At 47.0% G+C, this 16,633-nt stretch overlaps 1 protein-coding gene across 9 annotated transcripts in view; it reads left to right on the top strand.

Moving 5' to 3' along the window:
• Window positions 1-16,633, top strand: part of ARHGAP17 (Rho GTPase activating protein 17) — a 98,670-nt gene that overhangs the window by 58,265 nt on the left and 23,772 nt on the right. For 5 of the 9 annotated variants that reach the window (XM_048224583.2, XM_044390274.3, XM_026515627.4 and 2 more), the window contains exons 13-18: window positions 981-1,061; window positions 2,803-2,916; window positions 5,757-5,848; window positions 8,024-8,180; window positions 9,855-10,085; window positions 12,687-12,850. In XM_048224583.2, coding sequence (XP_048080540.1) covers window positions 981-1,061; window positions 2,803-2,916; window positions 5,757-5,848; window positions 8,024-8,180; window positions 9,855-10,085; window positions 12,687-12,850 — 839 coding nt within the window. The remainder of the gene's footprint in view (window positions 1-980; window positions 1,062-2,802; window positions 2,917-5,756; window positions 5,849-8,023; window positions 8,181-9,854; window positions 10,086-12,686; window positions 12,851-16,633) is intronic. The other 4 variants (XM_048224585.2, XM_057314871.1, XM_026515635.4 and 1 more) reach the window with 1 other exon arrangement.

Below are 16,633 nucleotides of genomic sequence, written 5' to 3'. Positions count from 1 at the left end.
CTGTGTCTCTCTGTCAAATAAATAAAATCTTAAAAAAAAAAAAAGGGGAACCCAAGAGAAGTGTCAAGTAGGAGAGCGTTCTAGGGTCTCCTGTATTGGGTGGCCTGCTCCACTCCTCCTGCTCCTTGATTCTTCTCTCAGTTCCGAGACTCCCGACGTCATTCCGGTGAGAAGATACACTTTTCGAAGCAGGTGTCTGTTTCTGGGTGTACTGATTCTCCATACATGAGAAATGTCAGCAGCCTGGTGACACGTCGACTGGCCTCTAATGTATAATTATGTTTACCCCCTACCTGTCACTCCAGATTGGTCCAGTTGTGGAGGACGTTTTAGGTCCAAAGGTGTATTGTATGGGCAACTGCTGACGCTCTCTCCTGCTGGCGGGCAGAGGTGACCGGCCTCATCCGGCCCTCTTTTGTGTTGATGGAAGTTTGCACATGGAAACCGTAGAGCAGAAGAGCTCCTGTGATTGCTTCACGACAGGAGAGGGCTGCTGGGCCTGGAGCCTTTGAGCGGAGTTAAGGGCAGGGAAAGTCTCGGGGGTCTGGATGCCCGGGAGCTTAGCCAGCTCACCTGTGGCTGGGCTGAGGTCCAGGAAGCCGCTCGTGGAGATAGGCGCCTTCCTAGACAGAATTTTCGGCGGTGTCCTGTCTCCTGTGTGCCAGGCTTTGGCACAAGTGGTTTCGCAGGGTTAAGCCTCTGGAACCTCCCCATCACTTGGCAGAATCAACGTTCGTATCCCCAGGCGGGTGCATCAGGAGACCGCGTCTAGACGAGGCTAACTAACTCTCAGAGTTAAAGATTTAGTTGGTATTTGACTCCAAATTTATTTATTTCCAAATCTGTCCTGTTTTCCAGCTGTGCTCTCTGTCAAGGAAGGCATCGCTGTTAACATAGCCTGTTGTTAACTCGGGGGTTTGGCTAATGCTCTGTCTTCATGAAGGGTTATGAATAGAGATTTTGTTTCTTCTTTTCCTCAGCGTGCAGGATCAAGACAAAAAACTTCAGGATTTATGGAGAACATGCCAAAAGTTGCCACCACAAAATTTTGTTAACTTTAGGTATGTATGACCGGCATCCTTCAAATTAAACCTCCAAGCACACTATACAAGTGCTTCGGAGAGGAACTGGGGGTTTCTGGGAGTGGGATTTGATGCATGTTATTGGGACGCATATCACCGAGTGAAGCATCCACATTGCGTCTGCATTAACAGCTAAGTCCCCTGGTCAGTTTACCACTGCAGCTCCTAGGAGAAAGTTCTCATGGAAAGTTGGCTTGACTGCATGTTGGATTCGGACTCTAAATTATCCAGTAGGGGGCCTCCTGGCCGGCTCAGTTGGTAGAGCCCGCAACTCTTGATCTCAGGGTCGTGAGCTCAAGCCTTACATTGGGCATAGAGCTTACTTAAATAAATTTTTAAAAAATTGTCCAATATGTAAAAGGCAAAAATTAATCAACAATTCTATTTTCTACAATAGCTTTATATATGCTACATAATTTATTTTTAATAGAGCATAAATCATCGTGTTAAATGAAATGTCTAGAACTGGAGATTATGGATTGCTTTGTGGAATTACTGTTTCTAAGAAAATTTACCATGGAATATATCTCTAGAATTTCACCTCCATTTTCCTTTTGACCTAAATTGTGTCTTTGAAGAAGCATAGAGAGAAGGATAAAAGGTAGCCCAAGTATTGAAAACCAAAGAAAAGTTCATAAAAGGACTTGGTTCAAAATGATAAATGTTCTACTGATGACATTTCTGGCATGTTACCTGACCTTTAATTTCAGTCCTGGGTTCTACCACTAAACTAAGCTAAATACTCCCTTTTGACACCTTAAATACCAACTTTGCCTTAACAAGTACGTTAATATTTATGATATCTCTCTTTAGTTCATAAGGTACACCCAGCTTGGAATTATAGAGAGTCTCAGACTGTTCCATGCCTTATGCTGGAAATGGAATTGTAGTTCTTGGTACTTTGGGATTTGGTCTCTTATTTTGTTTGCTCTACTCTTTATAATTTTGACTAATTATTTTTTGAATAAGGAGCACATGCCCGTGGCTCAGGATTCAAAAGGTGTCCAGTGAAAAATCTCTCACATACACACACATGCATATATTCATTGCTCACACTCCTCCCTCTTATTTTGAGACCAAATGGTAGCATATATTGTAGACATCATTCTCTTTGCCTTCTTTGCTGAATATACATCCTGAAGATTTTTCCATATCCGTGCATAACAATCTTTTATGGCTGTATGGATATATCATAATTTATTTAATCAGCCCCCTATTCATAGATAGTGGGGTTATTCTTAGGTTTTTGTTTTCATAGTGCTGTGCTTACATAGGAGAGACTATAACCGTATGACAAATTGGACATTTTCATAATTACCACATAAAATATTTTCAAATACAGTTTCCTTTAAGCAGTGTCCCTCTGCTTGTATTTTTTTATGTTTGTATTAAAACACGTTGAGCCCACTGTTCATCAGATTGTAATTTACTGAGGGGTGGATAGGCACAAAGGAGAAGTGGATTGAGAACACATAGCAGAATAGAGATTGAATTGTGGAGGCTTTCTTGTGAGCTGTCGCCCTCTTCCGAGCCCTAATGGAGTCTGTTGTCTGAGACAGAGCACAGGACTTTGTAAGATACGGAACCGGAGCCAGATTCCCATTCAGCGCCTCTCTGCACTTAGCACCTGAGCAGCCTGGGGCTCAGCTCCAGGGCGGGATGCTGTTCCTGGAAATATCTCCGAGAACATGCCCTCCCCCCTTTCTCTTTCCTCCCCCAGGTATTTAATCAAGTTCCTTGCAAAACTTGCTCAGACCAGCGACGTCAATAAAATGACTCCCAGCAACATTGCGATTGTGTTAGGCCCAAACTTATTATGGGCCAAGACTGAGGGGTAAGTGACCTGTCCCCGTATCACGGTATTTCAGTCTCACTGCATGGGAACAGACCCCCGTTCCGGGGTAAGATGCACTTCCAGACTTGTGCTTCTGAACCTGGTCATTCCACGTAGCCAACATTCTCGGAACACTGCCGTGAGCTGGGTCCCATCCCAGACGCTGGCCGCACAGTGCTCAGAGGGCCCCGCTCTTGGGCATTCAGACAGATGAACGGCCGTGGCACCGTGACAGAGCTCACGTCTGTGCACGTGGGGGTGCTGCCGTAGACCTTACAAAGTACGACGGCCACGGCGCTTACCGAAGGAACACAGCTCAGGCTGCGGAGTGCAGGGAGAGCCCTGCAGGGGAGAAGGCACTTGGGTTGTACTTGGATGAATGAATAGCTCCCTGCAGGTGTGACCCGAATGAGCAAAAGTAGTGTGCGTGTGAAAGGGCCTGGTCGCTAATTTGGGGGTGGGGGTGGTGTCACGTGGTCTTGTAGAACCTGAGCACAGGACCCAGGGGACTGTGACCGAGATTATGAAGCCGCAGCCAGCTTCAGAAGGGCCTCGTATGTCGCAGCATCAAGGTTTCTAAGCAGAAGAATGAGTTGATCAAACGGCATTTAAAAAAAGAATTTTGGGGGCGCCTGGGTGGCTCAGTAGGTTAAGCATCTGCCCTCGGCTCAGGTCATGATCCGGGGGTCCTGGGGTCAAGTCCCATGTCGGGCTCCCTTCTCAGAGGGAGTCTGCTTCTCCCTCTGCCTCTGCAGCTCACCCCACTCATGCGATTTCTCTCTCTCTCTGACTAAATAAAATCTTAAAAAAAAAAAGGGAATTTGTTGGCATTGAGAAATGCAGATGGAATAGAAGTGAGGGGTCTGGGATCCCAGCTAGAGAGCTCCTGGGAAATCAGCATTGATATTTATTCTGTTTGGCGTTATAATGACCTCATCTAATCCTCACAAGTACCCTTTTTGAAGTAGTTGCTTCTGTCCTCATTTTTACAAGTGAGGACAAGGAACTTGCTTAAAGTTGCACAGCAGGGAAGTGGCGGGGCCCACCGTCTGTGTCCTGAATCTTCCTCACCCTCCTGCAACCGCCATCATTGTTCTTCACATTGGAAAATCATGGGCGATTCAAGTGTCCATTAAAAAATGCAGTGACTTTCTGAATTAAAATCTTTCATTCATTTATTCACTCAGTGTTCCCCCAACCTTGTTTCAGGAAGTATTAATAAGATTATTTGCAAAGATCCTGTGTCAGAAAGCAAAGTTAACGATACGCTGATATACAAAGAACATATGTTCTGTCTTACAACAAATAAATTCCAGGTAGACCAAAGAGTTAATTATGTAAAAAGTGATGCCATAAACATGGCAGGTCAGTATGACTTACCTCTTGGGATAGAGAAGTATTTTCTAAACATAAAATCGGTATAAGAAACAAATTTAAGAATGGATGGATTTGGCTTCGTCAATAGCTACAAACTTCTAACTGTCAGAAAGTGCCTTAAATAAATGATAATTCACAAAGCTAGGAAGGCGTTCCTCCAGAAGCGTCTGGAATATATGAAAAGGTCTGGCAACTCATTAGGCAAGAAGTATCTCCTGAAAAAGAAAAATTGGCCAAGAACGTGAGTAGATAGTTCCTCCCCAATCCAGCAGGGCTCTAATGCACAAGGGTGATGAGAGTCCAGAAGGGCGGAAGGGAAGTGTGAGTGGGCGGGGAGGAGAGTTCGCAGGTAGAGATTGCTTGCATTATAAGCTGGAATTCGAAAGGAGCTAGAACTTTCACTTGGTTGGAAATTGGGGTGAAAATGTTCTTCCCAGTGGGAAGAGCGGACAGAGGGATAGAGAGGGAGGAAGTCAGTTTGTGGCAGTCAGACCAGGGATCCGGCCGCTTGTTTATTCAGTGTCCTCATGTATGAAAAACTCCCCGTGTTGTAAAAATCAAATTAAATGAGGTGTGGAACCCGATGCCCTGAAGCATGGTGGGTGCTCCATAAATGTCAGGCCTTTGCAGCTTTTCGGCTTCTGTGGTATTCTGACTCTCAACTGGAACGTGAGCTCCTTGACACTAGGGATAACAATTCTTACCTATTTTCCTCCCTTTGAACCCTGGCGTTCACGCTCTCAGCTTCCAAACACGCATCTTGAGACCAGTCCACAGATATGGCAACCTTAAATAATAGTCTGTGTAAACGTGGGAGCTCAGGTTTTCTGATGTAAGGGGCACACCGAAACAGTGCACACTCTTGGTTATATTGTGGGCAAAATTGTCAGTGGAGTCTTGAGTCGTACAGGATGACTACCATGGGCAATACTGCTCCAGCGGGAAAATGCCTGGTTGGAACCCTGTTCCAAACCAACTTAAGATCAGCACTTGGACGCACCATTGTTCACCAGCTCACTCGCTGTTAACACAGCACGTGCAAACTAAGGAGTGACAGCCGAGTTGGGGTGATTTTTCCTCCTGGGGCATCACCACCACACGTTGAGGCCAGAGCCCCATGGATCTAGTTTTTGCATTTGTGCTTAAATATTTTCTTGTTTTAAGGTAATTCAATTGGGGACACCTGGGTGGCACAGTCAGTTAGGCCTCTGACTCTTCGTTTCAGTGCAGGTCACGATCTCACGGTCCTGGGATCGAGCCCCGCGTTGGGCTCACGTTCGGCAAGGAGTCTGCTTGAGATTCTCTCTCCCTCTGCCCTTCCCACTCATGCTCACTCTCTCTCTCAAATAAATAAGTCTTTTTTAAAAATTACAAAATAAAGTCATTTAATTGCTCTGACACAACCTGTAGAAATTAGAGGCTGCCCGGGGGAAGCGGTCTAACTTTGTGAATGTCCTTCTCAGAACGCTGGCTGAAATGGCAGCGGCCACCTCTGTCCACGTAGTTGCAGTCATCGAGCCCATCATTCAGCACGCAGACTGGTTCTTCCCTGAAGGTAAAGTACCTTTTCAATTTCACGGACTGCCCAAGCAGCACAATAATGGTATACAAACTTCTTTAAAGAAGAAAATGCTTTAGGAGCCCCTTCGCGGGGACGTGACTAGTCTCACTTCTTCACGTTTGTTCTTAGACCCCTTGTGTTCATCTTTGACATACTGGCATCCACATTATTTTGTATTTCGCTTTGTTTTGCTTCGCCCTGGAGTGGTCCGCTCAGCCAGCGTGTACTGAATTCCCCTAGGTGCCTGTGTCTGCTGGTGAGATATGCTGTCTTCCTTGGAGGCACCTGGCCCTTGGAGAAGAAGCCATATAAACAGATATTATCACACATGGCGAGTTAGAAGGAAGGGCGGATGGTTTGACAAACTCAGATGTTGGGCACAAAGAACCAGAACTACTTTAAGGAAGGGGTGACCCTGAGTAGGCAGTTTTCCACTTGGAAGACAGCTTTTTGTTTCTGTAGGCAGGGAGATGGTTTTTGTAAAGGTGGAAGATGGAGACCGATAGTTTGGAGCCATTTTGTGAAGGTGGGAGTTGACTGTATCAGAGAAAGATTTCAGCTGACAGGTGATAGATTTTCCGACTATGTTTGTTGTAGTCCTGGGATCCTCAGAGGTTCCATGACCCACTTTGAGGGCACTGATAGGGCAAGCTTTGTGAGTCCAGACCTCCCACCCTGTACTTTGCCCGGAGTGGCCTGCTGTCACCACCCCTGGTGTGTGAGCTCCATGGCACCAGAGCAAGCCCGTTTCTCCTTTCCCAGGTTCTCCTCACCATCGAGAATCACACCTCACTCATGTAGGTTCTCAACAAGTACGTGATGCAAGGATAAATACTGGCCTTTTGCCCAAGATTTCTTTGGGAAAACGAGTCTTAGAAAAACTGCTGTAGGGGCACCTGGGTGGTACAGCGGTTAAGCGTCTGCCTTTGGCTCAGGGCGTGATCCCGGCGTTATGGGATCGAGCCCCACATCAGGCTCCTCCGCTGGGAGCCTGCTTCTTCCTCTCCCACTCCCCCTGCTTGTGTTCCCTCTCTCGCTGGCTGTCTCTATCTCTGTCGAATAAATAAATAAAATCTTTAAAAAAAAAATTTAAAAAGAAAAAAGAAAAACTGCTGTAGGCAGTATGGAGTTGGTGTTGCCTTTTATTTCCATTTTATATCAAACTATAAATACCTTTCATTTTCTTAAGTAATCCATGCTTATTGTCCTCTTCCATGTTGCATCATTATTATTATTTTTTTTTACAAAGAAGAAAGCAGAGGAATTGTGTAACTTATATTCTGAATCGCACCCCGTCCTTATGTCTTGTTTCCTCATTTTACCTCCCCCTGCCTTGGCAAACCATTCTTGAGAAGATGAGAGGGCAGGGAAGTTGCATTTGTGAAGCAGGGAGGGCTGGCGGGAGGTGAAAGCCTCACGCACCCGTACGCTCTATACCGCACTTGATGGCCGCTTCCTAGATACTGCATTATTTCACAAATTGAAGGTTGGTGGCGACCCTGCCTTGAATGTGTCCTTTGGTGCCATTTTTCCAATAGCATTTGATCATTTCATGTCTCTGTCCCATTTTGGTAATTCTTGCAGAGTTTCAAACTTTTTCATTCTTTTTTTTTTTAAGATTTTATTTATTTATTCGACAGAGATAGAGACAGCCAGCAAGAGAGGGAACACAAGCAGGGGGAGTGGGAGAGGAAGAAGCAGGCTCATAGCAGAGGGGCCTGATGTGGGGCTCGATCCCAGAACGCCGGGATCACGCCCTGAGCCGAAGGCAGACGCTTAACCGCTGTGCCACCCAGGCGCCCCAAACTTTTTCATTCTTATTATATTGGTTAGAGTGATCTGTGATCAGTGATCATAATTCGCTGAAAACTCAGATGATGGTTAGCATTTCTTAGCAATAAAGGTATATGCATTGTGTTTGTAGACATAATGCTATTACACATGACAGCATAGTATAAACATAACTTTTATGTGCACTAGGGAACCAAAGGAGGCATTTGACTTGCTTTATTGTGCTATTCGTTTTACTGGGATGTTCACTTCATCGTGGTATTTGCTTTATCATGATACTTGCTTTATCGTGATATTCGCCTTATTTCAATGGTCTGCCACCAAACCTGCATTATCTCTGAGGTGTGCCTGCACGCTTGTTTCTTTTTCTTCTTGCAGAGGTGGAATTTAACGTATCAGAAGCATTCGTGCCTCTCGTCACCCCAAATTCCAATCACTCATCTCACACTGGAAATGACTCTGACTCAGGGACCCTCGAGAGGAAGCGGCCTGCCAGCATGGCGGTCATGGAAGGGGACTTGGTGAAGAAGGAGAGGTGTGTTTAAAGCTGTTCACTTTCCTCCCGCAGCAGGTGTCACGTAGAAGAATTATCGAACCCTCGGTATCTGGTACTGCCTCAATGGACCTGTAGTATGAGAGTGGCCCATGGTGCACCCATGACTGTTAGGTCCAGCTATTTCGGGAACTCTGCTCTAGTTCATTCCAAACATTAACATGACCACAAGGCAGCTATGTAGCTGGTCAGTACACATTTGTTCCATATGCATCCAGGCTTCACTTGGTCTGTGATAAGCCCCACAGTGGAACAGCATCATACACAGGCTACAGAGCCACCTAAACCTACTTGATGGGGGGAAATTTAAACACTGTGGACAGATGGGAGAACAACCCACCTCTCACAGTGAGATTTGGTGTTTTGGTATAACTTGGCCCCTCAATGGAAGCCAGCCACTGAATGTGATGTTCACCTGGAGATGCTTCCGTATATGCCAATTGTGGAAGAAAAAAGATGGCTGCGTGGGACTTAGTGAAAGACGTAGGTCTCTATACTATGCTCCACAGGCCATTTTAGTGGGATTTTCAAAGCTTAATAAGGCTGTTTGTAGTTTGTGCCTTCAGAGGCCAAGCCATTCATTCCGTATGATGAAATGCCACTGTGCTCCCCCATAAGGCCCAGTTAGAGAGGACTGCGGAGTCGCGCGCTTTTCGCGCACACACGGAATGACATCGCCGGACATTGTTTTACAGCTAAACAACAAGCTCTTCTTTTCATTACCCGATCTTATAGTGAGATTTGATTTTTTTTGTTTCCTTTTGCTTTGTCGTTGTTGTTGTTGTTTAATCCATAGCAAAGGCCAGTGCTTTACTACCCTATTCTGTCCCTCTGAAACCCACATTTCTTAGGGGCAGAAGTTTTACTTCTCTGAAGCCCCGATCACACATTAGGTCCTGCCTCCTGATGACACACGGGCCACCGCACAATTAGCCTTCACGTGTTTGAAGTCACAAAATGCAGCATCGTGGCCCTGGTTGGCACATAAGAAACGATTCTCGGTTATCTCCCGGGGTGGAGTCTCCCCACCAGCTGACCCGGGACACGCAAGCTCAGGGAGCCACATGTCTTTATTTTTCAAACTGAAAAGCTTGAAAGTTCATTCATCAGTCGGCTTTCGTGAAAAGTGAATCTTCCTCCTCCCCGTCCTCCAACCACCATCTCCTTCCCAAAAGCAGCCATTTTTTTCGGGGGTCACGAATCCTCTCAGATATATTCTTTGCATCCGCCTGCACCAGTGCTCGTACATCTCAGCTGTAGAGGCAGTGCGGTGTGACATCCTGACGCTGCCCTCAGCTTCCATCCGGTCCCCCAAACACACAGACGCAAGGCGGCCATTGGGTGGTAGGCAGGTAGGCACGCTAACACGATGTCCCCCACTCAGGACAAGGCCTGCCCGTTTGCTTTCAGCTGTTCACACCCAGAACAGGACATTGATCGGTACCAGGTCTGTTGGCTTGCTCAGGTTTAAAGCCAGGTTGAGCTGCTTGCCTTGGTAATCACAATGACCATTCGTGTGGTCCTTGCCGCCTCACTGCATGCTGGGCAACTCGGGTGGCTCTCCCCGTGTGCGGGTTTTAACACGTGTGGACCGATGGACTTCTGTCTCAGTAGTCGGCTTGCATGCTGTGTTGACTGTTTCTTCTTTCTGTGTAGCTTTGGTGTGAAGCTTATGGACTTCCAGGCCCACCGGCGGGGTGGCACTCTAACTAGAAAGCACATATCCCCAGCTTTCCAGCCGCCACTCCCGCCCACAGATGGCAGCACCTTGGCTCCTGCAGGCCCAGAGCCCTCTCCCCAGAGCTCTAGGGCTGAAAGCAGCGCAGGGGGTGGGACGGTCCCCTCCTCTGCGGGCATACTGGAGCAGGGGCCAAGCCCGGGCGACAGGTAAGAAGGCCGGCTTCTGCTGGCAGTGGGTGCTCAATGCCCCAGCCTTCTTGCAGGTGCTGGCCTGTGGGCATGGCAGCCATGCCCGCAGAATCGCGCAGCGTAGAGTGAACCAGATCTGCCTTCACTCTTCTGGTTGGCAAAGGATGGAAAAAAAGACTGCAAATTGCTTGCTTTCTTTCCTGTTTTCCAAAAGAAGCAACATTTGTTTGCATTCTTTACCATACTGCTTTGGTGCTGGAAGCCAGTAGGTGGCTAGCAGTATCATAAACCCCTTTCCCTGTTTGATGTGCACTCAATGTTCATTTACCGTTTGCTTTTGTCATCTTGTACGCTGACTAGTTAACACTTGAATGTAGCAAGTGACTTAGGTTTGAGTATTCCTGGTATTCATTCACTCACCCATCCACCCACCCATCTACCCACTTACCGACCCATACATCCACCCATCCACGTATCCATGCCTCCATGCATCCATCCATCCATCCACCCATCCATCCACCCATCCATGCATCCACCCATCCATCCCTTCGTCCATCTATCCAGCCATCCTTCCATCCATGCATGCATGCATCCATCCATCCATCCCTTCGTCCATCTATCCAGCCATCCTTCCGTCCATCCATCCATCCATCCATCCATCCATCCATCCATCCCTTCGTCCATCTATCCAGCCATCCTTCCATCCATCCATGCATCCATCCATCCATCCATCCATGCATCCATCCATCCATCCATCCATCCATCCATCCATGCATCCATCCATCCATCCATCCATCCATCCATCCATCCATGCATCCATCCATCCATGCATCCATCCATCCATCCATGCATCCATCCATCCATCCATCCATCCATCCATCCACCCATCCATCCATCCACCCATCCATGCATCCATCCATCCATCCACCCATCCATCCACCCATCCATGCATCCATCCATGATGCATCTAACCATCCATCCATCCATCCCCTCATCCATCTATCCATCCATGCATCCATGCATCCACCCACCCACCCACCCACCCATCCAGTCAGATTTACTGACTAACTGTGTGCTGGATGCAGTCCTAGGCACAGTTGGTGACTGAAACCTCCCCCACCCCCAGCTTTCAGTCTTGCAGGCAAATTGATAGATGAATACAAGGTAGAAAACACGATGATAGACTTTCTTAAAAGGCTCTTTTGTTGCTTAACCTTTTGATCAGCCACCTGGAGTGGGGTACAAATATACAGCCACTTTAGGAAAAGTGCCTTTGAACTTGAGATTTTCCTCTAGTCTGCCTGAATTCACTTCCCCACACTGGTGTGGGCCGATGACCCCCAGAGGCCACTTTGGGTGGAATGTCAGATAGTTCAGGACCAGAAGATGCTGAAAAAGATGAGCCTCTCTACAGAGTAGGTACTAAGATTTTTCTTGTCCTTTTCTCTACCGTGGCCATCTATAAAGCACTAAATAACCACATATAAAGTAAAATAAACGCATAGAACAAGGATGACCTGTTTATGCCCACACTGCCACGGAGACGAATTTGCCTCAGCTTCTCCGGATGGGGAGGGAGTGCCTGGTGGGATGTGAAGCTAGCTGCTTAGGAGACAAGAATCTCGTTCAGGCCTCACAGCTGAATTCGGACTGCTCTGTGTATTCCTGAGTTCCTTTTTACTCACAGAATTTGCACAAGTTCACGTTTTGGTTGAAAATCACAAAGGCTTCAACCTCCCAAGGCTTCCTTAGGCACATCATAAGCTCCACGTTGCTCTTGTCAAAACTGCCGCTCCACACACGTCTTTGTTTCGGCTTTAATATTTTTGTTTTTTGAGGAAAAAAAAAGTATTTGCAGACTCACACATTTCCATTTACCTGTAGCCTTCAGTTTGCTGAATCAAGGCTAAATACATTAAGATGATAATTAGAACGTCCTGCAGAAGGACAAATAGAATGTCAGTCCTCGACTTGCTTTTGTTCTTTGTGCCCTGTTTTTTTGTGTATACTTCACGAATGGCGCTCACTCTTTGGTGACCCTGACAAAATGCAGCTGTGAAGCTCAGTGTACGAAGTTCTGAGCCGGCCTGAGTTCTCATCTCCGTCCACCGTGCTGCTGACCAGCTCTGGGCCGTGAGCCATCATTGAGTCTCAGGGTTGCTCTTTCCCCAAGTCCAAACGATCGGTAACACCCGAGCACTTTATAATTTATAGTGTTAGGATCTTGCCACGCTTTTGCTTTGTTTTGTACACTGTGTGTGTGTCGAATCTCGTTCTTTTGAAGTCCAAAAGCCCTTTCATGTTTTTTAATATTGCCAATGTAAGTACGAGCAAAAACTAGAAATTCCTTGCTGGTCGCTGTGAAATGGTGTCTCTCGTGATATTCGAGTGGCAGAATATCTGGAAGACGAAGCAGTGAAACCCCATAAAATATTCAGTCCTGTGTGGCCCCAAGTAAACCGTAGCTTTGCAGACCCAGTGTGAACTATTTAAAGTTCCCGATCACCTCCTTGCCTGCCGCAGCGAAAACTCTGGGTGGACTGTGGTATTTTGATAGCATGCTGACTAGCTTTCTCACGGCGAATGCCTGACATCTAACTTGACTTCTACTCTCCTTAGTCCTCCAAAACCCAAGGACTCCACACCTGCCCCTGCCCCAGGGAGAAACAGCAGTCAGATGGCCGCCGGCCAGAACCAGGCCCCCATGGCGGCCGGCTCCCATCAGCTCTCCGTCGGCCCGGGGCACAATTCCGCCGGCCCTAGCCCGCACACTCTGCGCCGAGGTAAGAAGCCACCTTTACTCCTTCCCCTTAGGGAGGGATGTGCGGACTTCCTTGGGTTAGCGCAGGGATTCACGTTGCAAGGCTTTCCGACAGATGGTCTCCATGTCTGTTATAAAATGGTAAGCGAGAGAGGCACCTGCATGGGTTTGTCGGAGGAGCACGTGACTCTTGATCTTGGAGTCGCAAGTTCAAGCCCCACGTTGGGTGTAGAGAGTACTTTAAAAAAAAAATCTTAAAAAAAATGGCAAGCAGAAAAATCAGTCATTTAAGAGCAAAATCATTAAAAAGAAATGAAATAATGGAGAGCAGAAAAGCAGGCATTTAAGAATATGTTTAAGCCACAAAGCCTAGCAAACAAAAAGTTGCTTCTCAGAAACAACGCTCCCAGTTTTCCAGGAATCTGGCATTCCAAGCTCTCCCTCTGCTGGGAAACCTCTGTTGTAGCCAGGCACTATGGGTCTGCAAGCCGCTGCAGCCTCTAGACTGAGGTCAGGGCTTTCTGGGTCCTGACTGACGGCATATGATCTGAATCGTGCCCACCCATATCCCTCAACCTCCACCCAGCAGTTAGGGGGGTTGTGCTAAAACACAGCAGATCGTGTCATCGCTCTGTTGAAACTCTCCAATGGCTTTTGTGCAGACCTCCCCCGTGGGCCCCGTGTGGTTGGGCCTGCCTTTGGGGCCCCCGCACTTACCACTCCCCTTTCTCACCAACCTTCAGTGGTCCTGGTCTGCTCTCTGCTCCTGGAATGCCCTAAGCTCATTCCCTCTTTTTTTTTTTTTCCTTTTAAAAGTGAGAACAGGGGTGCCTGGGTGGCTCAGTCGTTAAGCGTCTGCCTTCGGCTCAGGGCGTGATCCCGGTGTTCTGGGATCGAGCCCCACATCAGGCTCCTCCACTGGGAGTCTGCTTCTTCCTCTCCCACTCCCCTTGCTTGTGTTCCCTCTCTCACTGACTGTCTTTCTCTCTGTCAAATAAATAAATAAAACCTTTAATAAATAAATAAATAAATAAAAGTGAGAACAAGCAGGGGGAACAGCAGGCAGAGGGAGAAGCAGGCTCCCCAATGAGCAGATGCGGGACTCGATCCCAGGGCCCTGGGATCATGACCTGAGCCGAAGGCAGATGCCTAACTGACTGAGCCACCCAGGCGCCCCTCTTTATAGCTTCCGCATTCCACGTTTTCTCTTCTGGAACATTCTGACGCACAACATCTTCTCGTGGTTCTTTTTTTTTTTTTTTTATTGAGGTGAAAAGACAGTGAGATCTACCCTCTTAAATCTCCCAAGAGTACTACGGCACGGTGTGGTGCAGCGGACCTCTAGAACTTACTCATCCTGCATAAGTGAAACTTGGTGTCTGTGATTAGCAGCTCTCTGTTGTCCCCTCCCCAATTCTCTCTCTCCAGCCCTGGCAACCACCCTTCCACTCTCTGACTCTGTGGGTTTGACTGCTTTACATACTTCATGTAAGTGCAATCACGCAGTATTTGCCTTTCTGTGACTGGCTTATGTCACTCAGCATAATGTCCTCCAGCTCCATCCACCATGTTGTATATGGCAGGATGTCCTTCTTCAGGCTAAATAATACTCCATTGCACGTATATCCCACATGCAGTCATCCATCGATGGGCTTTTTTTTTATCCAATCATCCGTCGATGGACATTTAGGCTGTTGTGACATCTTGGCTATTGTGAAGATGCTGCAGGGACCAGAAGAATGCAAATATCTTTTCGAGATCCTGATTTCAGTTCTTTTGGATAAATACCCAGAAGTGGGTTTGTCGGATCATATGGTAGTTCTATGTTTAGTTTTCTAAGGAACCTCTATACCATTTTCCATCATGACCGCACCAATTGACATTCCCACCAACAGTGCACAAGGGTTCCATTTTCTCTCCATCCTCGCCAACACTTGTCTTTGGGTTTTTTTTAATAGTAGCCATTCTGACAGGGGTGAGGTGATGTCTCACTGTGGTTTTGATCTGTGTTTCCCTGACAATGAATCATGCCGAGCATCTTTTCCTGTGCCTGTCGGCCATCCGTATGACTTCTTTGGAGAAAAGTCTATTCAAGTCTAGCCCATTTTAAAATCAGGTTATTAGTTGTTTTCCTATTGAGTTGTAGGTGTTCCTTACATATTTTGGAAATTAACCCCTTATCAGATAGATGGTTTGCAACTGTTTTCTCCCATTCTGTGGGTACCTCTTTATCTGTCGATCATTCCCTTTGCTGTGCAGAAGCTCTGTAATTTGATGTGGACCCACACATCCATTCTTCCGTTGCCTGTGCTTTTGGTGCCATAGCCACGAAACCATTGCCAATTCCCATGTCATGAAGACTTCCCCCCTGTATTTTCTTCAAGGAGTTTGACATTTTCAGGTCTTATGTTTAAGTCTTTTTTTTTTTTTAAGATTTTATTTATTTATCTGAGATAGATCGAGCAAGAGAGAGAGCACCAGCGGGGTGGGGGAAGGGGGGAGGGGCAGAGGGAGAAGCAGGCTCCCCACTGAGCAGGGAGCCTGATGTGGGACTCGATCCTGGAACTCCAGGATCATGACCTGAGCCAAAGGAGACGCTTAACTGAGCCATCCAGGCACCCCTCTTATGTTGAAGTCTTTAATCCATTTTGAGTTGACTTTTGTTTATGAGGTAAGATAAGGGTCCAGTTTTATTCTTCTGCCTGTGGATATCCACTTTTCCCAACACCACCTGTTGAAGAAACCGTCCTTTCCCCATTGTGTATTCTCCGTCAAAGATGAGATGGCCGCATATGCGTGGACTGATTTCTGGGCTCTCTATTCTGTTCCACACATGGTTCCTTATCATTCAGATCACAGCTCAGAGATTACCCACCCCGTGAGCCCTCCTCGTTATCCCACTCTGAACTGATGCCTAGCCCTACCTCCACCACTCACCGACTCTTCTTCTGTCCTATCACTCTTGGGGCATTTTTTCTTGATCTGAAATTTTAAAATTTTGTTTTTTACCTTGTTGCCAGTCTCCCCTAGTAGCTCTTAGAGAGCTGGGATCTTACCTGTCTTGTGCATTCACTCCCATATGCCTAACCCTGTGTCCTTGCCTGTCACAGAATGGGCACTCAATAAATCTTTGTGGCCTGGGAGTTACAAGTGCCACTTACATCTAGAATAACTGAAGGATGATTCTGCTTTCCCCGCATCTTGGAAGTTTAGTGATGTCTGGAGACAGTTTAGGTTGTCTTGGTTAGGGAGGGGAATGTTATTGGCATCTGGTGAGTAGAAGCCAGGACTGCTGCTAAACGTACTACAATGCACAGGATAGCCCCCCACAACACAGTTCTGTGTGCTAGATAATTCTGTCTAGCCCCGAATGTCAGTCGTGCCAAGGTCAAGAAATTCTGGTCTAGAAAGGGACATGATTCATTGAAGACTTTTTTTTTTTTAAGATTTTATTTATGTATGTGAGAGAGAGAAAGAGAGAGAGCGCACGAGCAGGGGAGAGAGGGAGAAGCAGGCTCCCCACTGAGCGGGGATCCAGATGCGGAACTCGATCCCAGGACCCCGGGATCATGACCCCAGCTGAAGGTGGACGCTCAACCTACTGAGCCACCCAGGCGCCCCTCATTGAGGATGTTTCCAAAGCCAATTCAATTCCACATGAACCAGGTTGCCCTCTATCTGGACTCCCAACTGCATCTGCTGGGCTAGGGATGACCCTCACTGTAAAATGACTTGTGTTCTTGGTAGTTCAAGAAACAGTGAATTTATTGTAGCAAGCACATTCTGTATGTAGTGAAGAATATAA

The sequence above is a fragment of the Ursus arctos genome, unplaced genomic scaffold, assembly GCF_023065955.2.
Source record: "Ursus arctos isolate Adak ecotype North America unplaced genomic scaffold, UrsArc2.0 scaffold_2, whole genome shotgun sequence".
Classification (NCBI taxonomy): domain Eukaryota; kingdom Metazoa; phylum Chordata; class Mammalia; order Carnivora; family Ursidae; genus Ursus; species Ursus arctos.
The sequence above is the reverse complement of the archived record's forward strand: the minus strand, read 5'-3'. Positions and strand labels throughout refer to the sequence as shown.